The following is a 20,300-nucleotide window of genomic DNA, read 5'->3' as shown; positions in this document are numbered from 1 at the left end:
TTTACCATTTGAAAACAAATGTGAATTTTAAGACATAGGGCTGGGCGTCCAGGTAGCTCAGTTGGTTAAGCGTCTGTCTTCCGCCCCAGTCATGATCCCAGGGTCCTGGGATTGAGTCTGCCCAGGACTCCCTGCTCAGCCAGCAGTCTACTTCTCTTCTCCATCTGCTGTTCCCCCTACTTGTGCTCTCTCTCTCTCCTTCCCTCTCTCATTCTCAAAAAAACCCCAAAAACCCAAAACCAAAAAACAAAGACATAGGGATTATCAGAGGATGAAAATGAATTATTTTTGACATCTCCAGATTTTTTTTTTTAAAGATTTGTATTTATTTATTTGACAGACAGAGATCACAAGTAGGTAGAGAGGCAGGCAGAGACAGAGGGGGAAGCTGGCTCCCTGCTGAGCAGAGAGCCCGATGCGGAGCTTGATTCCAGGACCCTGAGATCATGACCTGAGCCAAAGGCAGAGGCTTAACCCACTGAGCCACCCAGGCACTCCGCCCAGGCCGTTATTTTTAAAGACTGTATTTTCCAAATCCCATTATGTGACGTGAGGAAGAACAGCTACAACTGAGTAGGTAGATATATTTCCAAAGGGGACTAATTTGATGAGAATCACTCCTTCGGGTATGTGTTCAGCTGTCTTCTTTGATGGTCTTTGAGTCTAATTTTAGCATCATGCCATATTAATTGCCTTGAAATCATTAATTAAATGGAAAGTGCAATCAACTACTAGGAAGAAATCCTTGTGGATGAGACGGAAAGGCCAGATATTTGTGGGCTGAAATCGGATTTACAAAAGTTGCCTTTAAATCTGGTTCCCAGTGAAGGTGAAGTTCTGAAGGATTGTGGATATCCCATAGCATGAATATCATACAGGACAAAATAAAATTCTCAGGGTGAATAAAATGACAAAGTCTAAGGTAAGTTCTAACGTGGTGAGACAGTCATTCAAGAATGCAAAATACTTTAGGTTTGAAAGGCTGTCAACTGACCATAACCAGAATTAATACCAATTCTTTCCTATAAGGAAACATGTATGAAATAAAAATTTGGCATGATAGGAATCACTAAACCTGTTTTACAAAAAGTGACTAAGTGACTCCAAAGATCTGTTTTCTCCAAAGGTGGATTGTAGTAAGGTTTAGCCAAAAATTTTACACCTTGATTTCTTTAGAGGAAAGGCAGTATTTAACAAAAAACAGAGCAATTGAGAAATTTTACAATAAAGAAAAGGAATGTTTTAACTTAGGGGGAACAAAAAGACTCCTGAAAGGTATTTGTGAAAATCAAAGAAGCCCTCTTTAAGAATTTATTACTAAAAAACCCAGGTGTTCCTTGAATTTCTATTCATTATAGAAAAAAGGCAGAATTTCAAAGAGAAAAACTTTATACATTTGACTAACATAACTGCATATAATTGTTCCTTTAAATTTAAATATAACCATATATAAGGTTAATAAAAGGGTTCTTCTGAAAAGCTTTTATATATAGAAAGTCAAAAGTTTACCCAAAAAATCCTCTGATGCCCATTAAACCATTTTCTGTACACACACAGAAACACACACATACCCAAGTAACAATTTGTAAGGACAAACTGAAGGCAAAGGAAGGATAATTAAGCAGCTCTGTGCTCTAGCAGTAACCCCATACCTGCACAGTTGTCACACATTAGTAGCAAGCATACCAGTGTGACAGACACACCAGCTGGAAAGCTCTGCATTAGGTATTCTGATTTAAGTCTACTTTAAGGGAATATAGCTGGTATTTCAAAAACTAAAGTAATCTGAGAGATTTCCTAACTGCTATTTAATAAAATATATAAATAACATTTTATCTAAAAGTCCATGGTTTTTATGTTCTGCAAATGGGCTCTCATTTAAATATATTGATTCAAAGCTCTTTAGGGTCCTTAATAAAGATAACTAAACACATTTACAATGCCAAAAAAATACCCAGTTAACTATTATATTCTAAAAAGTGGGCAACTGAATTTCACTTTTGAGACAGTTTATTTGATTACCTAATGTTTAAGATTCTTTTCTGCAAACATTTTTATAGCTTTCTATTTTCAAGCAAGTCCACATGGTTCTTTCTGATAAGCAGGTGGGAAAATGTCAGCTATCCTAATAAATTTACCAAGTAACCTGGGTTTTCTTGGATGTTTTCTTTTGGTCTAGCTGATAACAACAACAGATTGCCAGTTAAGTGGTTTCCTAAGCAAAACTAATTAGGTAACTGACAAACTTAAAGAACTCCAACACATCAACAAGTTTGGTAATTCTGTAATTTCAGTGAACAGACCTTAAATATATACCTTTTTGTCTTGCGATAAAAGAAAACTCTGTATTAAGAGAACATAAAGTAATACTCATAAAAAGCTTAAATTCACTTCCACTCTTGGATCTTTCAGTAATTATTTTAGCAATTACCTTCATGATGGTTATAATAATCTAATTCATATTAAAGCCTTACGCTATAGAGTTCCATGTATGCGTTCTCTTAGTCAAAAGGTCATCAAAAACCTAAAGATGTGCATGCTTAAGTGATTAGGGACAGAGTATAACTACTTTACTTTAACTTACTCTGAAATGCACCAAAAAATAAGACACCTTCAGTGGTAGATGGGTAAGTATTTAATAAAGCTACAATAAAAGAAATATATAAAAATATTAATTTCAGAATGGAGGTGGTAGATGTTCACTGTACAACTCAGCTTTTGTATGCTTGAAGACTTTCATAGTAAAATACTGGAAGAGGTCATCAATAAGAAAACAATACATGCCTGCCCCTCCCACCACTAGAAAGCAAGCATTTAATCCATACCATAGTTCATTTATATATATGAGAGGTATTTATCTCCCACAGGTTATTTACTGATGAGTCGTCTAAAAATCTACCTTTTGCTCTAAGATTAGTACTTTCTTCATATTTTACTAGAAATGTAAGAAACTGAAAAATATTAAATCATAAATTAGTACTTCATTAAGACAATATAATTTTAGACCTGGCTGAGTTACAGTTCATCTCTATAATACTTTAGAGTAGATTTTATGGTTGTTACATCGAGATCTATTTTCTCTCCTTCATTACATAGTGGTCATACAATAGGAATTATCCCCATCCTTAACCCCACAGTAAGGCCCTGATTGGTGGGGTTTAAGCCAAAGAGCACAATCACATATTTGCGCTGTGGTGGCTGGTTCAGGTTTGCTCAAATAGTGTGACTCTCGAAACTTTTACTGGAAATTATGGGTTATAGCTTCTTATTCTGGATATTATAAGTAGGTACAAGGCTCACTTGTTAGCCATTTTAACACAATGAGAAAAACCTCCTAAGGATAAAAAATGAGAAGCAGAAGGGTGCCTGGGGTAGCTCAGTCAGTTGAGTGGCTGACTCTCGATTTTTGACTCAGGTCATGATCTCTGGATCTCATCCAGCTTTGTGCACAGCGAGGAGCCTGCCTGAGGATTTTCTCTCCCCGCCAGCTCTGCCCCTTCCCCTACTTCTCACACGTGCTCGTTCTCCAAAATGAATAATTTTTATTTATTTTAGATTTTTGACTTTTTAAATAAATGAATAAATCTTTTTAAAAAATGACAAGCAGAGCAGAACCTTCAGACTCATGCCTAATGCAACATGTCGGAACCCAAATCAAACTTTTCCTGAAATATATCCTATTTCTGTACTTTTCAGGTACCTGAGCCAATAAATCCCCTTTATTATTTAAGCCATAAATAAACGCAGAATGTAGTTTTCTATTATCTGCAATAAAAAACATCCCAATGGGGCGCCTGGGTGGGTCAGTGGGTTAAGCTGCTGCCTTCGGCTCAGGTCATGATCTCAGGGTCCTGGGATCGAGCCCCACATCGGGCTCTCTGCTCAGCAGGGAGCCTGCTTCCTCCTCTCCCTCTGCCTGCCTCTCTGCCTGCTTGTGATCTCTCTCTGTCAAATAAATAAATAAATAATCTTTAAAAACAAAACAAACAAACAAACAAACAAAAATCCCAATGGATATTTTTAAAAATATGACTAAGTAAATGAATACAATAATATAAACAACATAACCTTGGAAATGCTTAAAACTGTAGTTCCCAAAGATGACTATGGTTGGGAGTTTTGTAAACACACTGATTAAGACGATCTATTTCTGGCTTAATGAATTCTAAATATCTGTAAATGAGTTTGAAAAATCTGCACACTTTGAAAGCTACACGAGTGGTGGTCCTGATACAGCCAGTGTGTAGACCTATACTTGAAAGACACTAGTTTGTACCACCTTTGAAAATGAACTATTTCTTAAACAGACACTCAAAATGTATTTATATGCCAGTTATAGAGTACTTTTATCTTTTAAGAATCCCAAATAATATTTTACAAGTCTATACTTATTATAGAATTTACTTAGTATACTTTTACACATAAAAAAGGAAAACTGGTAAGGTTTCTTAAATTAATTTCTTTTCAATTCTGCTACCAGTTTCACTTCATATTATTTCTGTTAGTTTCAGCCGGTCAGTTCCCTGTCTAAAGAGGTGGTTCATTTTGAACTCTAATCCCTTTCTTGGTTAACCTAGCTCTCAAACAGATGATATTACTATTTTAAAGCTTAGTAATATATGATGAGGAACTATATAATGTTTAAGATCAGGAAAAAAATCCCATATATATGACCTCTATGACTGATCAAAATAATAAAGAAAAACCAAAGATTTGAGGACAAGCAGAATAACTACTGAAAAACATAAAAGTATCAGCATCTATGAGGACAATGCCAATAAATAAGGGATCCAATTTTCTATAGTTTTTATTAGGTAATGGGTTGATACAGTCAAAAAAATTTCTTTTTAGTGCTCCAGAATTCACTGTTTATGCACCACACCCAGTGCTTCAGGCAATACATGCCCTCTATAATACCCACCACCAGCCTCACCCAACCTCCCACACCCCGCCCCTTCAAAACCCTCAGCTTGCTTCTCAGAGTCCACAGTCTCTCATGGTTCGTCTCCTCCTCCAATTTCCCCCAACTCCCTTCTCTTCTCCATCTCCCCATGTCCTCCATGTTATGTTCTTTAATATAACCATAAATGCGTGTAGAGGAATATTTAGCAAAATACTTAGCAAAAAAGAGCAGTGATTCTGGTATTTGACTACCTGCACTGTTTTTAATAACCTTAGGTATACACATTCATCTGTTTTATTCCTGCAACCACGGGGAGCTGTAATCCAGGAAAGGATGCGGTAGAGATGGAACACACCCAAGATGTGTCCCATATTCTGTTACAGTTGATTGGAAAATCAGTACATGCTATAGTCAGCAGAAAAGAAATGAGTATTTATCTGTGCAATGTGTGCATAGACACAGTAGAAAGTGGACATTTTAATCAGAGTGATCATTGCCTACATCTGCTGCACTCCAACATACTCTTTAAGAAGTTGAATGATCAAATGTGTTGGTGGATCAAGCTAGAAGAATTAAGTAAAAATGTGAAACGTTTTCTCTATAGCTCTACGCAGCTTGCTTTTCATGTGTCATATTGTAGCAAAACTGAGACTAATATGATGTTAACTTGCTTTAAACACCTGGGGAAAAAAGTGGGGTTTAGTAGCATATAATACTGAAAAATACTGTGGAAGTGAGAGAAGAGGAGGCAGAAGCTCAGGTTTGTTTAAACTCAAAAATTAAGCCTCAATTTTTAAAGTGACATTGTAATAGGCATGTCTAAGAGTCCATTCATGTTTGTTTCTTTATCTATGCTTTTAATGCTGGGTATAATTTACCCTATCTTGCCACAGGAAGGACACTTCCTTAGAGACAGGAAGATAGCAGATTTTAAAAGCTGTGTTCAAGCCATAGGCTTTTTAATACTCTGTGTGACTGAATAATTTGCTTAGAAGTCTTTGGGTTTTCTTAGAGAATTTAACCAGTTAATACCCAGTTAATGTGCTAGATGCATATCTGAGGCAGTTGAAAATACAAAACATAAAGCACCTAGTCTATCATTTACATCCTGCAAAAGTTTCCTTTAGCTTTTCAGTTATCAGAATTTTCAAATCTACAGAGGAGCTGAAATAGTATGATTTCAGCTATATTCATTCATCACTATTTTGCCACATTTGCTTTCGTTCCTTCTCTTTGGATATACAGATATCTTCTGAACCATCTGAATGTAGACTGCAGACATGACATTTCAGTACTATATATTTCAGCATGCATTTCCTGAGAACAAGGAACTGTTCCATGTAATTAAATGCCATTATCACGCTTAAATAGTTTAATTCCACAGTGTCATTGAATATGTAGCTCCCATTCAAATTCCCTTAAAAGGGCCCCAAATGGATTACTACTGTCCAAAATCAAATTCAGGTTTATGGTTACATTTGGTTATTATATCTCTTTGCCCTCTTTTAATCTGTAATAGTCCCTCTGCATTTTTTTTGTGTCATGACTCTGTTAATATTTTTAAAAGTCTAAGTCTAGAGACTATATTATGCAAGGTAAAATACAAAAATCTCCCATTCCAACCAAACTCCAAGTACAGTTCTGTTTTTATTCCTTCTTTTCAAACCAAAGAGGCAGCAGGATAAACCTAATATAGTGTATATTTAATGGTTGGTTAAGGGAGGAAGCATAGAAGATAGAAGCACAGAAACTTAGGTATCTGAAGTCAAAGACTAAGAAAATATGTAGGAACAGAGAATCGATTCCATTTAATATAGCACCAAGAACCATAAGATACCTGGGAATAAACCTAACCAAAGAGGTAAAGGATCTGTACTTGAGGAACTACAGAACACTCATGAAAGAAATTGAAGAAGACACAAAAAAGATGGAAGACCATTCCATGCTCTTGGATGGGAAGAATAAACATTGTTAAAATGTCTATACTGCCTAGAGCAATCTATACTTTTAATGTCATTCCGATCAAAATTCCACCGGTATTCTTCAAAGAGCTGGAGCAAATAATCCAAAAATTTGTATGGAATCAGAAGAGACTCCAAATCGCTAAGGAAATGTTGAAAAACAAAAATAAAACTGGGGGCATCACGTTACCTGATTTCAAGCTTTACTACAAAGCTGTGATCACCAAGACAGCATGGTACTGGCATAAAAACAGACACAAAGACCAGTGGAACAGAGTAGAGAGCCCAGATATGGACCCTCAACTCTATGGTCAAATAATCTTCGACAAAACAGGAAAAAATATATGGTGGAAAAAAGACAGTTTCTTCAATAAATGGTGCTGGGAAAACTGGGCAGCTATATGTAGAAGATTGAAACTCGACCATTCTCTTACACCATACACAAAGATAAACTCAAAATGGATAAAAGACCTCAAAGTGAGACAGGAATCCATCAGAATCCTAGAGGAGAACATAGGCAGTAATCTCTTCGATATCAGCCACAGCAACTTCTTTCAAGATATGTCTCCAAAGGCAAAGGAAACAAAAGCGAAAATAAACTTTTGGGACTTCATCAAAATCAAAAGCTTCATCACAGCAAATGAAACAGTCAAGAAAACAAAGAGGCAACCCATGGAATGGGAGAAGATATTTGCAAATGACAGTATAGACAAAAGGTTGATAACCCGGACCTATAAAGAACTCAAACTCAACACACACAAAACAGATAATCCTATCAAAAAATGGGCAGAAGATATGAACAGACACTTCTCCAATCAAAACATACAAATGGCTTTCAGACACATGAAAAAATGTGCATCATCACTAGCCATCAGGGAGATTCAAATTAAAGCCACACTGAGATATCACCTTATACCAGTTAGAATTGCCAAAATTAGCAAGACAGGAAACAACGTGTGTTGGAGGGGATGTGGAGAAAGGGGAACCCTCTCCCACTGTTGGTGGGAATACAAGTTGGTGCAGCCTCTTTGGAGAACAGTGTGGAGATTCCTCAAGAAATTAAAAATAAAACTTCCCTATGACCCTGCAATTGCACTCCTGGGTATTTATCCCAAAGATACAGATGTCGTGAAAAGAAGGGCCATCTGTACCCCAATGTTTATAGCAGCAATGGCCATGGTCGCCAAACTGTGGAAAGAACCAAGATGCCCTTCAACAGACGAATGGATAAGGAAGATGTGGTCCATATACACTATGGAGTATTATGCCTCCATCAGAAAGGATGAATACCCAACTTTTGTAGCAACATGGACAGGACTGGAAGAGATTATGCTGAGTGAAATAAGTCAAGCAGAGAGAGTCAATTATCATATGGTTTCACTTATTTGTGGAGCATAACAAATAGCATGGAGGACATGGGGAGTTAGAGAAGAGAAGGGAATTGGGGGAAATTGGAAGGGGAGGTGAACCATGAGAGACTATGGACTTTGAAAAACAATCTGAGGGGTTTGAAATGGCGGGGGGTTGGGAGGTTGGGGGAACCAGGTGGTGGGTATTATAGAGGGCATGGATTGCATGGAGCACTGGGTGTGGTGCAAAAATAATGAATACTGTTATGCTGAAAATAAAAAAAAAATATGTAGGAACAGCGCTAGAAGATAGCATTTTATTTATTATTCCAGTAAACATTTACTTATTATATTATTTATTATTATATTATTATTAATAGCATATTATATAATTACATTTTATTATATTAGATACTTGATAAATGATAAACATAATAAATATTAGTAGTTATATTTTTTTGCCTCTTATTAAGAAGCAAACCAGTAAGTTTAACTCTTCAATTCTTCTGAGAGCCAAAGAACTCTCTCCAAACCTCACATCACTTTAAACACACAAAAGCCCTTCAGCCTTGCTGTCTTTGTGAAAATATTCTATGTTGTAGACAGATGACTTTGAATTCTGGGAAGAGCACAGGGATAGTCACAGAGAAATCACTGGGAGAGAGGACTTGTCATGGAAAGCATCCAACAGCCACTTATTAACCTTTACCTCATTCAGTGAGACAGTGCTCACAGCTGGAGAAAATGGTAGCTGAAAAAAATTCATGCATATGCTGGATGGCTGGAACAGCTTATTTTAATATCCTCATATTCCATGTCATGAGAGTTTATCATCTCAGTGAGAGATTCATCTCTGCTTTTGTTTCTTGGCTTAGTGTTTTTTGTTTTTTGTTTTGTTAAAGATTTTATTTATTTATTTGACAGGGACAGAGGGATCCCAAGTAGGCAGAGAGGCAGGCAGGCAGAGAGAGAGGAGGAAGCAGGCTCCCCGCTGAGCAAAGAGCCCGATGTGGGGCCAGATTCCCAGGCGCAGAGATCATGACCTGAGCCAAATGCAGAGGCCCCAACCCACGGAGCCACCCAGGCGCCCCTTGTTTTTGTTTTTAATACCAGAAAGTTAAACACCAAAGAGGTGTGCACCATACAGCAGCTTTTGTCTTGCTCCTTTGCCTATGAGGAAAAGGATAGATGATGCTACCCTGTTTACTAATGGTAAACACTGTCAGGCTAGGCTGGGTTAAGACCTGCCAAGTCCTTTGGGAGTGCTGTCTTGGGATACTGAGACTTTCTAAATCTAGGTAAACGTCATTTCATCTTCTTGCCATTCTACTACCCAGCACTCTTATTTCTCGAGATCCTCTTCTGTTAGCTTAAAGATCATTTGCTCTAGACTATTATTTTCATGCTCTGGATTCTTATCACCACTTCTTTCTCTTAGCAGCATTTTCTCCAGCCTGATAAATTAATAAGCTGTCCTCTTTTTTGGCATGGCCCCTGTACCTGTGCATTACCCTCACAGGTCGCTTGACCTAAGTATGGCCTAGATCCAACAGCACTAGAGGACTAAACAGACTCACTGGCTAACATATCAAGGATCACATGGAAAAAGCTGGTAGAAATCAGGTTTTGCTCCTACGTCTGTATTTGTGAGACAAATCATGGCAGGATTATGTATTAGAATTGTTTTTCTAAAAATGGTGTTGATAATTTTATGTTTGATTCATAGATCTTTTCCTAGACCCTCCATAAAGAATGACACTCAGCCAAAGTTGGGGAGTACAATCCTTAGCTGTCAAAGTTTGTCATGTGTTCCTTAGCATTGAATGACTAGACAGCTTCCTATATATTCATCATCACTGATACCACATGCTCTTCTCTCATTTTTTCCCCCAAATGTTTATTTTAATTCCAGTTAGTTAACATATAGTGCTATACTCGCTTCAGGAGTATAATTTATAAAGTGATTCATCACTTACACATAACACCCAGTGCTCATCATAACGAGTGCCCTTCTTAAATGCCCATCACCCATTTATTTTTTTTTTAAATTTTTAAATTAACATATATTACCTACCACCCATTTTAATGCATCCCCACATACGTTCCTCCATCAACCCTGTTTGTTCTCTATCATTAAGAGTGTCATGGCTTGCTTCCCTCTCTCTTTCCTTCCTATAGGTTTATCCATTTTGTTTCTTAAATTCCACATGAGTGAAATCATATGGTTATTTGTCTTTCTCTGACTTATTTCACTTAGCATAATACACTTTAGCTTCATCCATGTTGTTGCAAATGGCAAGTTTTTTTTTTGATAGGTGAGTAATATTTCATTGTATTTGCAGTGATTATTGTTAGATATGAATTTAGTGCCATTGTAAAGCTGGTGTTTCTGGTGATGTTCTCTGTTCCTTTCTAGTCTTTATTGCATTTGCTCCTTTTTTCCCAAAGAGTCTCCTTTAATATTTCTTGTAGGGCTGGTTTAGTGGTCATAAACTCCTACTATAGTTTTTGTCTGGGAAAGTCTTTCTCTCACTCTCTATTCTGAATGACAACTTTGCTGGATAGAATATTCTTGACTGCACATTTCTTTTCTCATTTGTTTAAAAGAAACATAAAGAGTTGATTTTGCCAACAAGAAGTTTTATCAACTTATTACATTATTATAATACTAAAATTTGACAGGGAGCCAGTCATTTTTATCATGTAGAGGAGAAGACCAATATGAAAAACCAAATTATAATTATTTATCAATTCGGTACTCCTTCCCATATTAAGTCAAGGGAGAACAAGCTATAAAATCAAAGACAGCCCATATAAAGATAGTATCAATACTATTTTATACATTTGAGATTATTAACTAATACTACAAAATTAATTTCCTCTCAACAATTTCAATGAGATGGTTTGGCTTGGCTGTGAATAGTACAGTTATTGAGTCATTTTTTCCCCCTGCATATGCTCCTCCATCAAACATTCATCACCTTTAGCTTATGATTTGGAGTTCACCTGTTATACAGAGGAATTTAAAGGCCTGAGGGGAAAAAAGTAAAGAAAAACAATTTCAATGATCAATGTTAACATTAGAGTATGTACACCCAGCTTTTTTTAAAAAAGAGAAATAATTGTTTCTGTAAAATTATACAGGTTTACTTTAAATAATTCACACAAAAGAAAAAATATAAAGATGAAAATTAAATCTTAAATTTTAGCTAAAATTGATAGAAAATACAAGGAACAGGAGTCAGGTTTCTATCTAAATCTGTGTCCCTTGAATTGCAATTCTAACTTTCTAAATAAATGTCCAAACATGAGGTTACTGAGCTTATATAACTGAGAGACTGGTTTTAATTTTGTATAACTTAAATCAATTTAAATTTAAATCACCATTATGTGGCTAGTGCCTATCAATGCAGCAGAGCCACTGCTCCATTGGTTTCTGGCATTGAATATGCTATGAGAGATGTGGACAAGTCTTAACGTTCCTTACAACTTTGTGCATAACCTGCTTTAAGTGTTTATGGAGTATTCTGTCAAATTTTCCTAGAACGCAGGGTATTCTTTTGATTTGTGTATTTGAATCTCTCTGAATCTCAGGGATGACTTCTTGTCTATATATTGAAGTATAATTAGCATCCAGTGTTATATTATTTTCAGGTGTTTAATACAGCGATTCAAGTCTATACATTACACAGTGCTCATGAAGGTAAGTATACTCTTAATCCTCTTTATTTCATCCATTCCCCTACCCTTTTCCCCACCGGTAATCGCCAGTTTGCTCTCTGTATTTAAGTCTGGGTTTGTCTCTTTTTTCTTTCTTTGGTTTATTTATTTATTTACATAATCCCTACATCCAACATGAGGCTTGAATTTATGACCCCAAGATCAAGAGTTGCACACTCTTCTGACTGAGCCAGCCAGGTCTCCCTGTGTTGGTCTTAAATTCCACATATGTGAGAAGTCATGTGGTACATATACACAATGGAATATTACTCAGTCATAAAAAAAGAGAATGAGATCTACCAATGTACCCAAAGAGTAGAAGGCTAAGTGAAATAAGTCTGTTAAGGGAAGACAAGTTCCACAATCTTACTCAAATGTAGAATTGTTCATATTTTTTAATATATCTTCTTTCCACTTGTTGTGGGACACCAGTTATCTTTATGTGTTAGATTATCTACCTTTCATCCATACCTGCTAGCTATACTTGTTTTACATTCTTAATCTCTGCATTCACTATGATTATCTCAAGCTTTTCAGCATTATATATTGAACAGACTATTTTACTGTTTCCGTAATGATATATTGGGTTTCAATTTGTTTCCTTAGCAGTAAATCTTATCTGGGTTTTTTAAAAAAAATAATTTTATCTTTTGATTTCTTAATTTTATTGAATTCATGGTTGTTTTATAGTGGGCAGCAACTGTAATTCCTCTCTTATCCTTGACTTACCTTTCTTCTTGGCTGGGATCTTTTTAAAATGGTATTTCTTTCACTTTCTCTGCTATAATAATATAAATCAAGTTGCCACTCCATTTCTTCTTCTCATATCTAGGTGACTACCCAGCTATTCCTAATGATTTAAGAATATGGGTTACTTATTACCTCCCCTTCCACCATATTTAAAATCTATTTTCTTTGCCCTCCAAGGTCAAGTTTATTTTGACTTTTTTATAGTCTGAGGGATAGCACAGGGAGGGAAGAACCTGGCTAAACAAAGGCTCTGTTTATTCCTCTAAAATTTTGTTAAATATCTGTTATTACCTAACTGGGAGGATATATGTCAAAAAATCCTGGATTTAGGATTCATATAGTTCCCCAAATTCAGTGTGTTGTCCCCAAAGTCTTCATATAAGTTAAAATTCAGACGTTCACTTTTTAATATCTTTGGGCTGTACCCTCCAGAAATTTTTACAATTCCTCAGTCAGAAAATTACATACTCATTTTCTTTCTCTCCACGTTTGGGATATGATGAATCGATACTTCTGGGGATTTTGCTGACTTACCTATATAGCTTGGTGAGGGAAAGGAGAAGGAGACAGTTCAGATTAGAAACCAAGCCCTGCTGGGCCTCTTTGCTCTAGTCTAGTCTAGTTCTTTCTTAAGCTGTCACGTTTAAAGTTTATCGTACTAGGTTTTGCTTTTTTTTCCTCTCAGGCTGCTTTTAGTAGAAAAGTATTTACCTTTAAAAAAACACAGCCTATTATTTACTATTTTGTTAGATGGTTGGATAGGAAATTATAGGATCAATTTTAATCTACTTCTGGGGCAGCATCATTTAAATAAATAAATCTTTACATATACAGTTCTTAGAACATTCTACCACCTCTTATGGCATAGAATATCAAACTCCCTTACACATGGCTGTTTTCTGTCCTAAGATTCCTCCTGCAATTATTTTTTTAAAGGTTTTATTTATTTATTCAACAGACAGAGATCACAAGTAGGCAGAGAGGCAGGCAGAGAGAGGGGGAGAGCAGGCTCCCTGCTGAGCAGAGAGCCCACTGTGGGGCTCGATCGCAAGACCCTGAGACCATGACCTGAGCCAAAGGCAGAGGCTTAACCCACTGAGCCACCCAGGTGCCCTCATCCTGCAATTATTTTTTGAGCTCCTGTTATATGCCATCCAAAAGGCAAACTGCAGTAGATAAGATAAACAAGGTTCTAATATATTATATGTGGGAGTGATTTAATTCTTACGGTGAAGAAAATTAAAGACCCTGAGAAGAGTCATAAATAAGATAGAACATGGTGATGAAATAGAGAGTAACGGTGTGAGGGGCCAATTTTACAAAGATGGTCAGGAAAACTCTGAGTGGGTGACTTTTACATTGAGATAAAAACAATGAGAGGGAACCACCAGGGGAAGCTCAGGGAGCATAATGTTCCAAATGTAGGGTAGAGCAGGAACAAAAGCCTTAAATTAGGAATGAATAAGCTTGGTTCAGGAAATGAAAAGAAGGACGAGGTTGCTAGAACATAACATGTGAAGCAGAGTGTGATGATACTGTAGTCAGAAAAGTAGGCAGGAGCCAGAATACTCAGGGATGCCAAGGCCACAGAATGAGTGTGGCACTTCTGCTAGGTGGATCAAGTTGTCTTTGTTGCTATTTTTCTATGATTATTTGGAAGTTCTAATTCTTATCTCCTTTCTAGCAATGATTACCTTAAAAGTTATTTAAATGTCTATTCATTTAAAAAATTAACATAGTAATAAGTCTATATGGTGTAAAAAGTGAATTCCGGTCCCTTACTCTTTTGCACCAAGCCCTCTACTCTCCTCAGAGGGAACACTGTTAACAGCTTTGATAGGAATCACACCAGACACCCTGACGTATTTAAGTATGTGTAAAACAAGTAATACACAGACATATACTTTTAAAAACACACATGGAATTATGATCTACATTCTGTCTATAATTTGTTGTTCTCATTTACTATGTCTTGCAGATCTTTATTCTTTTGTAATGGATTTATTATGGCTTAACAATTCTCCTATTGATGAGTAATTACCAATATATTTTTTTAAAGATTTTATTTATTTATTTGACAGAGATCACAAGTAGGCAGAGAAGCAGGCAGAGAGAGAGGAGGACGTAGGCTCCCCGCGGAGCAGAGAGCCTGATGTGGGGCTCGATCCCAGGACCCTGGGATCATGACCTGAGCTGAAGGCAGAGGCTTTAACCCGCTGAGCCACCCAGGCGCCCCAAATTACCAATATTTTTAAATAATAAAAATGATGTTGGATTTAGGCATCCATCTTAAGAAGTTATATAAAGAACACAAAATAAGTCTAAAATGGAAGGAAATAGTAAAAACAAGAACAGCAATAAAACAGAAAATAAAAGTGGCTTATCATTAAATTTGCATTTCCTTATTAGTATTCTTCTAGCCAGTGATATCAGAAGTATTGGCTACTGGAACTAATGTTGTTTTTTCTTTTTTTGAATGTTCTGCAGATGTTTAATATATAACCCAATTCTCAATTGAAATGTATAGTTACTACATTTTTACAATTTTAGGAAATCAATACTTACTATAGTTTAACATTTTAAGCCTCACATATTAAAACTTAAAACAGTTTACAAATAGACATCACACCCTTAAAGGAAATAACAGAAACAATTAGTAATCTCTCTATGCTCTCTTCATAGAGATTTCAAAATAAATCTAAGGTTATACATAGGATGTGGGTTTTTCACTGGGAGTAGTATTACAGAAAGTTTGTGGTATTAGAAGGGTCATGACACAATGCAGGTTGCTTAGTCTCAAATGCAAGTTTAAAGCCTGCATTTTAAAAATATTTTAAATTACACTCACAGATGAAAAATGTAACACAAAGAGAGACTATGCTAAAAATATATCAAGTTCTCTCTCTCCTTTGTAAAAGTTAAACTATTTCAGAGACCATAAGAAGGCATTATCTTGACTGTTTTTAAGGTTAAATAATACTTTTTTCAAGGCTATATTATGAAACTATGTTCAACGGTCACAGAAGCAACCATATTAACTTGTAGCAGGGGGACAATTTTTAAGTCCTAATTTGATATTTTCAATGCATATATTAAAGCAAAATGTATTAAGCAAATTATAGCTGCATATGAAATTACTATAGCAGAAGAAAACCAATGATTTGAGTAAATCCCTGACAGTTGATAAGTAATCACTGTGATTAATCAACATAACCTTACTGAAACACCAATAGCAACCACTAAGCTCTAGTAAGTTATTACTGATTTGTACTTTGCCCTAAGAAAAATTAACCATAATAGTAAATGTGGTAAATGGTAGCCTCCCTGTGACTTCAAGGTGACTCATTTGAAACATCTAAAGACAAATCATACTCATATCATGTACCATTCTAAGTTTCTAAAACAGATTCCGGTAATTTAAAGTCCTGGACAAAAAGGTTTGAATATTTTTTATGGTTTAGTAACTAGGGGGAAAAAAAGTACATATAAATACTTTTAAGAAAATAATAAGGTAATTTGTAAAAGTATGGAAGAGAGAGAATAAATTCAAAATTTTATTAATGCTAAGACTGACTTAATTCCATTTGAGAAGAGAAACACACAAATACACACATATTTTAAAGTGATCTTTCTTAAAGGATCAACTACATGCCCACATGAAAAATGAGCATTTGCACAAGGTCCAAAAGCTAGAAAATATTTCTTTAAATCATAGTTTAATTAAAAGCAAAGCAATTTTGTGACAAATACTTAAATTTATATAATTCCAGGGGTCCCTAAAAACCATGAAATTACATAAAATATTTTTTACAACAGATTTCTTAAAGAACAGTTTTGGGTTTACAGAAAAAATGAGAAGACAGTCATATACCTCCTGCACTCAATTTCCCCTATCAATAATATCTTCCATTAGTATGGTAAATTTGTTACAATTAATGAACCAATATTAATACCTTATTACTAACCAAAGTCTATGGTTTGTTCAAATTTTCTTAGTTTTTTGTTTGTTTGTTTTTAAGCTAATGTCCTTCTTCTGTCCTAGACCCTATGGAGAATACCATATTACATTACATTTTGCTGTCACATCTCCTTAGGTTCCTCTACTCCTTAGGTTCCTCTTGATAGTTTGAGATAGTTCTCAGACTTCACCTCTTTTTGATGAGCTTTGAGGAGTCTTGGTCAAGTATTTTGTAGGATGCCCCACCATCGAAATTTGTCAGGTATTTCTTCTCATGTTAAGAATGGGGTTTAAGGGTTACTGGAAGACTACAGAAGCACTATTTTCATCACACCATAGTACATACTATCAATATGATTGATAACTATTGATGTTGACCTTGATTATCTGTGTGAGGCAGTGTTTGTCAAGTTTTTCCACTGTAAAGTTACTCTTTTTTTCCTGCCCTTTCCATACTATACCCTTTGAGGGAGTCATTGTACACAGTCCACACTTACGGAAAAGGACTTCTTCCTCTCCTTAAGAATACAATATCTACAACAATTATTTGGAATTCTTCTGCATAGAAATTTATCTCTTCTTTACGACTTGTTAATTTATTTATATCATTGGACTGATAAATAAATCATTATTTATATCAATGGACTCATGGGTATTTATTTTATACTTGAATTAAAATCTATACTATGATTTTAAACATTTTTTCCTCATTTGTTGAATATTTTTTATGGTTTAGTAACTAGGGGGGAAAAAAGTACATATAAATACTGTAAGTATTTCTGTTGGTTCTTCTGTCCTTTTAAGATACTCCTATTAATGTAGGGTTTTGTTTTGTTTTTAAGTCCTTCCTTTCTCTAGTATTACAAGGTGTCTAGGCTCATCTTTGTCCTTACTGTATTTCCTCTCCCGGTATTGGAATCAGCTATTTCTCTGAGGAGCCTTGGTTTCCTTCATTAGAGAATGGTATGAGAAACCAAGATGTGTATGCTAGGTATACACAAATTGACTTTTATTAACACCAAGATGATTGCTGATATTATGGTCTTTAAGAATCTAATCCTCCATCACTAATTCTTCAGATGCTACAATGAGCTCATCTTGGGTATCTGAATGATATTCTTCATTTCTAAATACAGCAGTACCTTAAAAGCTTCTAGGTACCTAATTTCTTTATATTTAACTGTATACTAAATTTGGGTACCAAAGAATCTGAGCACTTAAGTAAAATTTTAACTGAATTTTATAATCCTTAATGACTACATAGCAAGCTGAATAAAATATCCTACATACCTAACTTCTTCTGTTGAGAATTACTGCTAAAACTAGATAAAATTAGAGAACAGCCAATTTTTTAAATTTAAAAGTGTTTAAAATTTTGAGAAAATCATTTAAGAAAAATGAAAAATACTTCAAGCAAGTTGCTCAGAACGGAAACCATTGTACTTAAAGGGGAAAAAAAACCTTCCAAAAAGAAGTTTGTTAACCAAGAGTTGGCATATCAACTACCAGCTGTTGTGAAACTATTAACAAATTAGCTCAGGAAATTGAAAAGCACAAACTGATCACAAAACTTTATGATAAACTTCATCACTTAGTAATGTCACTGCAATTTAACATTATTAAAACATGTATTTTAAAGTACAGTGATAAAGATTTTATCACTTCCTCTCCATCTCTGCCAAAACTGCATACTGATCTGGGCACACTGATTTAAACATAACTCATTCATTTTAGGTCAGAACAGAATTTTGAGTGGGTGTTTCTTAAGCCTAGAGTGGTTGGGGTATTGCCCATCTGAGGCATCCCTAGAGGTTATCTGCTGGGCAAACGAACGAAAGTGGGTAAATGTTACTGGGTACCAGGAAAAGAACAAAAAGATGGATTTGAATAGAACTATACAGTTTTAGATTAAAACTTTTCCATTACTTATAACAAAGCAGCATTAATTTTATAGATGCACTTGACCCACAGAAGCTTTTAATATGGTTATGACAAATTAATATGCTTATCTTTACAATAACCAAAATACAAACTCAATTCTGGGTTAAACATCAGAAAGCTTGAGTTCAATTCCCACGTGTTTTCTTCAACTATGAGCAAAAATTAATTTTTCTGTGTTTTGTTCCACCACCCACAAAGCAGATCAAGTTTTATTCAGTGTGAATATAAAAATAAAGCCTTGGACTAAAAAATAACATTTGGATCAATAGAATAAAGGTGGAAAATTCCACCAAGAGGAGGAAACACTTTTTAACCACCATTTCCTCCCTCCTAAATACTATGAATTACTCTTATAAGAATTTTTTTTTCTGAATCAAGCTCAATTAAATTATCTTAATAGGTTAAATATCTACTAATTGATCACCCCTATGCTCAAAACCCTCTAATGGCTTCCATCTTACTCAGAGAAAGGCCAAAATTCTTAGGCCCTACATAATCTGCCTATTTACCTCTCAGACTTCCTCTACTTCCTCTCTTACTTCACGCAGGGACTCTACTCAGAAATGCTCCTGGCCTTAGGCTCTTTGCCCTTACTAGTACCTTAGCAGACAAATCTGCATGACTTACAAACACTTTCTCATTTAATACCAACAGCTCTAAAGCAGAAAACTTTCAGATTCTCTGTTCTGAATGAATAAATAAAAAGATTAAGTAACTTGTCAAAGATACTAAGTAAGTAGTTTGACTTCAAAATCTTATACTCTTAACAAATGCTAAATCTCTAGCTATTATGAGAAAACAAAAAGACAAAAAGTTGTGACCACAGAGTCAATTAGGATTTAAAATCTGCTTGTTCTTAATTATAATTAAATTTCTTGAAGCTTTTTATTTTGATCAGTTTCTATCATATTTATTTTTGTAGGCTATTTAAATAGAGAAATAAGAAAATCAGCTTGTAAAGTATATGTGCAGATAGGAAGAAAAAACCAAAATTCTCCCTTAAGAGGTAACAACTCGCATCACCTCAGAGTAACTCAGATGTAACTGAAGCCACTGACGCCAACAAAAAACATACGCGAATTTTCAGAGGTTTAAATTCTATTCAACAACCTTTCAAAAAAGAGACCCACGTTCAGTCCCTCGTTCTATAAGATGACAAATGCATTTAGACAGAGTCTTGAGATCATTCTATCATCCTCACCAGTGACCTAATGATAAAAAATGTATGCAAATTGATGCATGTGTAAAAACGGTGATAATCTCTGAACTTTAAAAATTGGAATACTCAAAGTATATACAGTAAAAGTCACTTGTAGAAAAAGCAGATGAGCAAATTATTGTATTACTTTAACATCTAATACAAATAGTTGAGCGATGGCTATGTACCAAGCATTATATACCAAGTGCTGAGATATACAGCAATTGAATGACTGGCTAGAAATTCCTCATACTGAGCTTCCACTGGTGGAGATTGTGGACAACAAGAATAACAAGAAATGTATATTTTATGGCAAGAAATAATTGTTTTGATGAAACATTAAGTGGCAGAAGAGCACAGTGATCAGAATAGTAGTATTATTTTGGATAGAAATATAGCCAAAGGAGTTTTACCTAATAAAATCATAGAGATCTGAATGAAATGAAAGGATTATATAGTATTTAAAATTCATAATGGTAATTCTGAATGGCCAAAAGATATTAAAATGACATACATGATA

The 20,300-nt window shown here is 35.2% G+C and overlaps 1 protein-coding gene across 12 annotated transcripts in view; it reads right to left on the bottom strand.

Annotated features, from left to right (window-relative positions):
- Positions 1-20,300, bottom strand: part of EVI5 (ecotropic viral integration site 5) — a 207,896-nt gene that overhangs the window by 30,455 nt on the left and 157,141 nt on the right. Inside the window, exon 19 of one of the 12 annotated variants that reach the window (XM_032361253.1) lies at positions 11,088-11,244. The exons of the other annotated variants lie outside the window; for them this stretch is intronic. Coding sequence (XP_032217144.1) covers positions 11,197-11,244 — 48 coding nt within the window. The 3' untranslated portion in view covers positions 11,088-11,196. Of the gene's footprint in view, positions 1-11,087; positions 11,245-20,300 lie in introns of those variants that run through there. 12 annotated transcript variants of the gene reach the window in all.

This window comes from Mustela erminea, chromosome 10 (genome assembly GCF_009829155.1).
Source record: "Mustela erminea isolate mMusErm1 chromosome 10, mMusErm1.Pri, whole genome shotgun sequence".
NCBI classification, from domain to species: Eukaryota; Metazoa; Chordata; class Mammalia; order Carnivora; family Mustelidae; genus Mustela; species Mustela erminea.
Note: the sequence above shows the minus strand (reverse complement) of the source record. Positions and strands in the feature narration are given on the sequence as shown.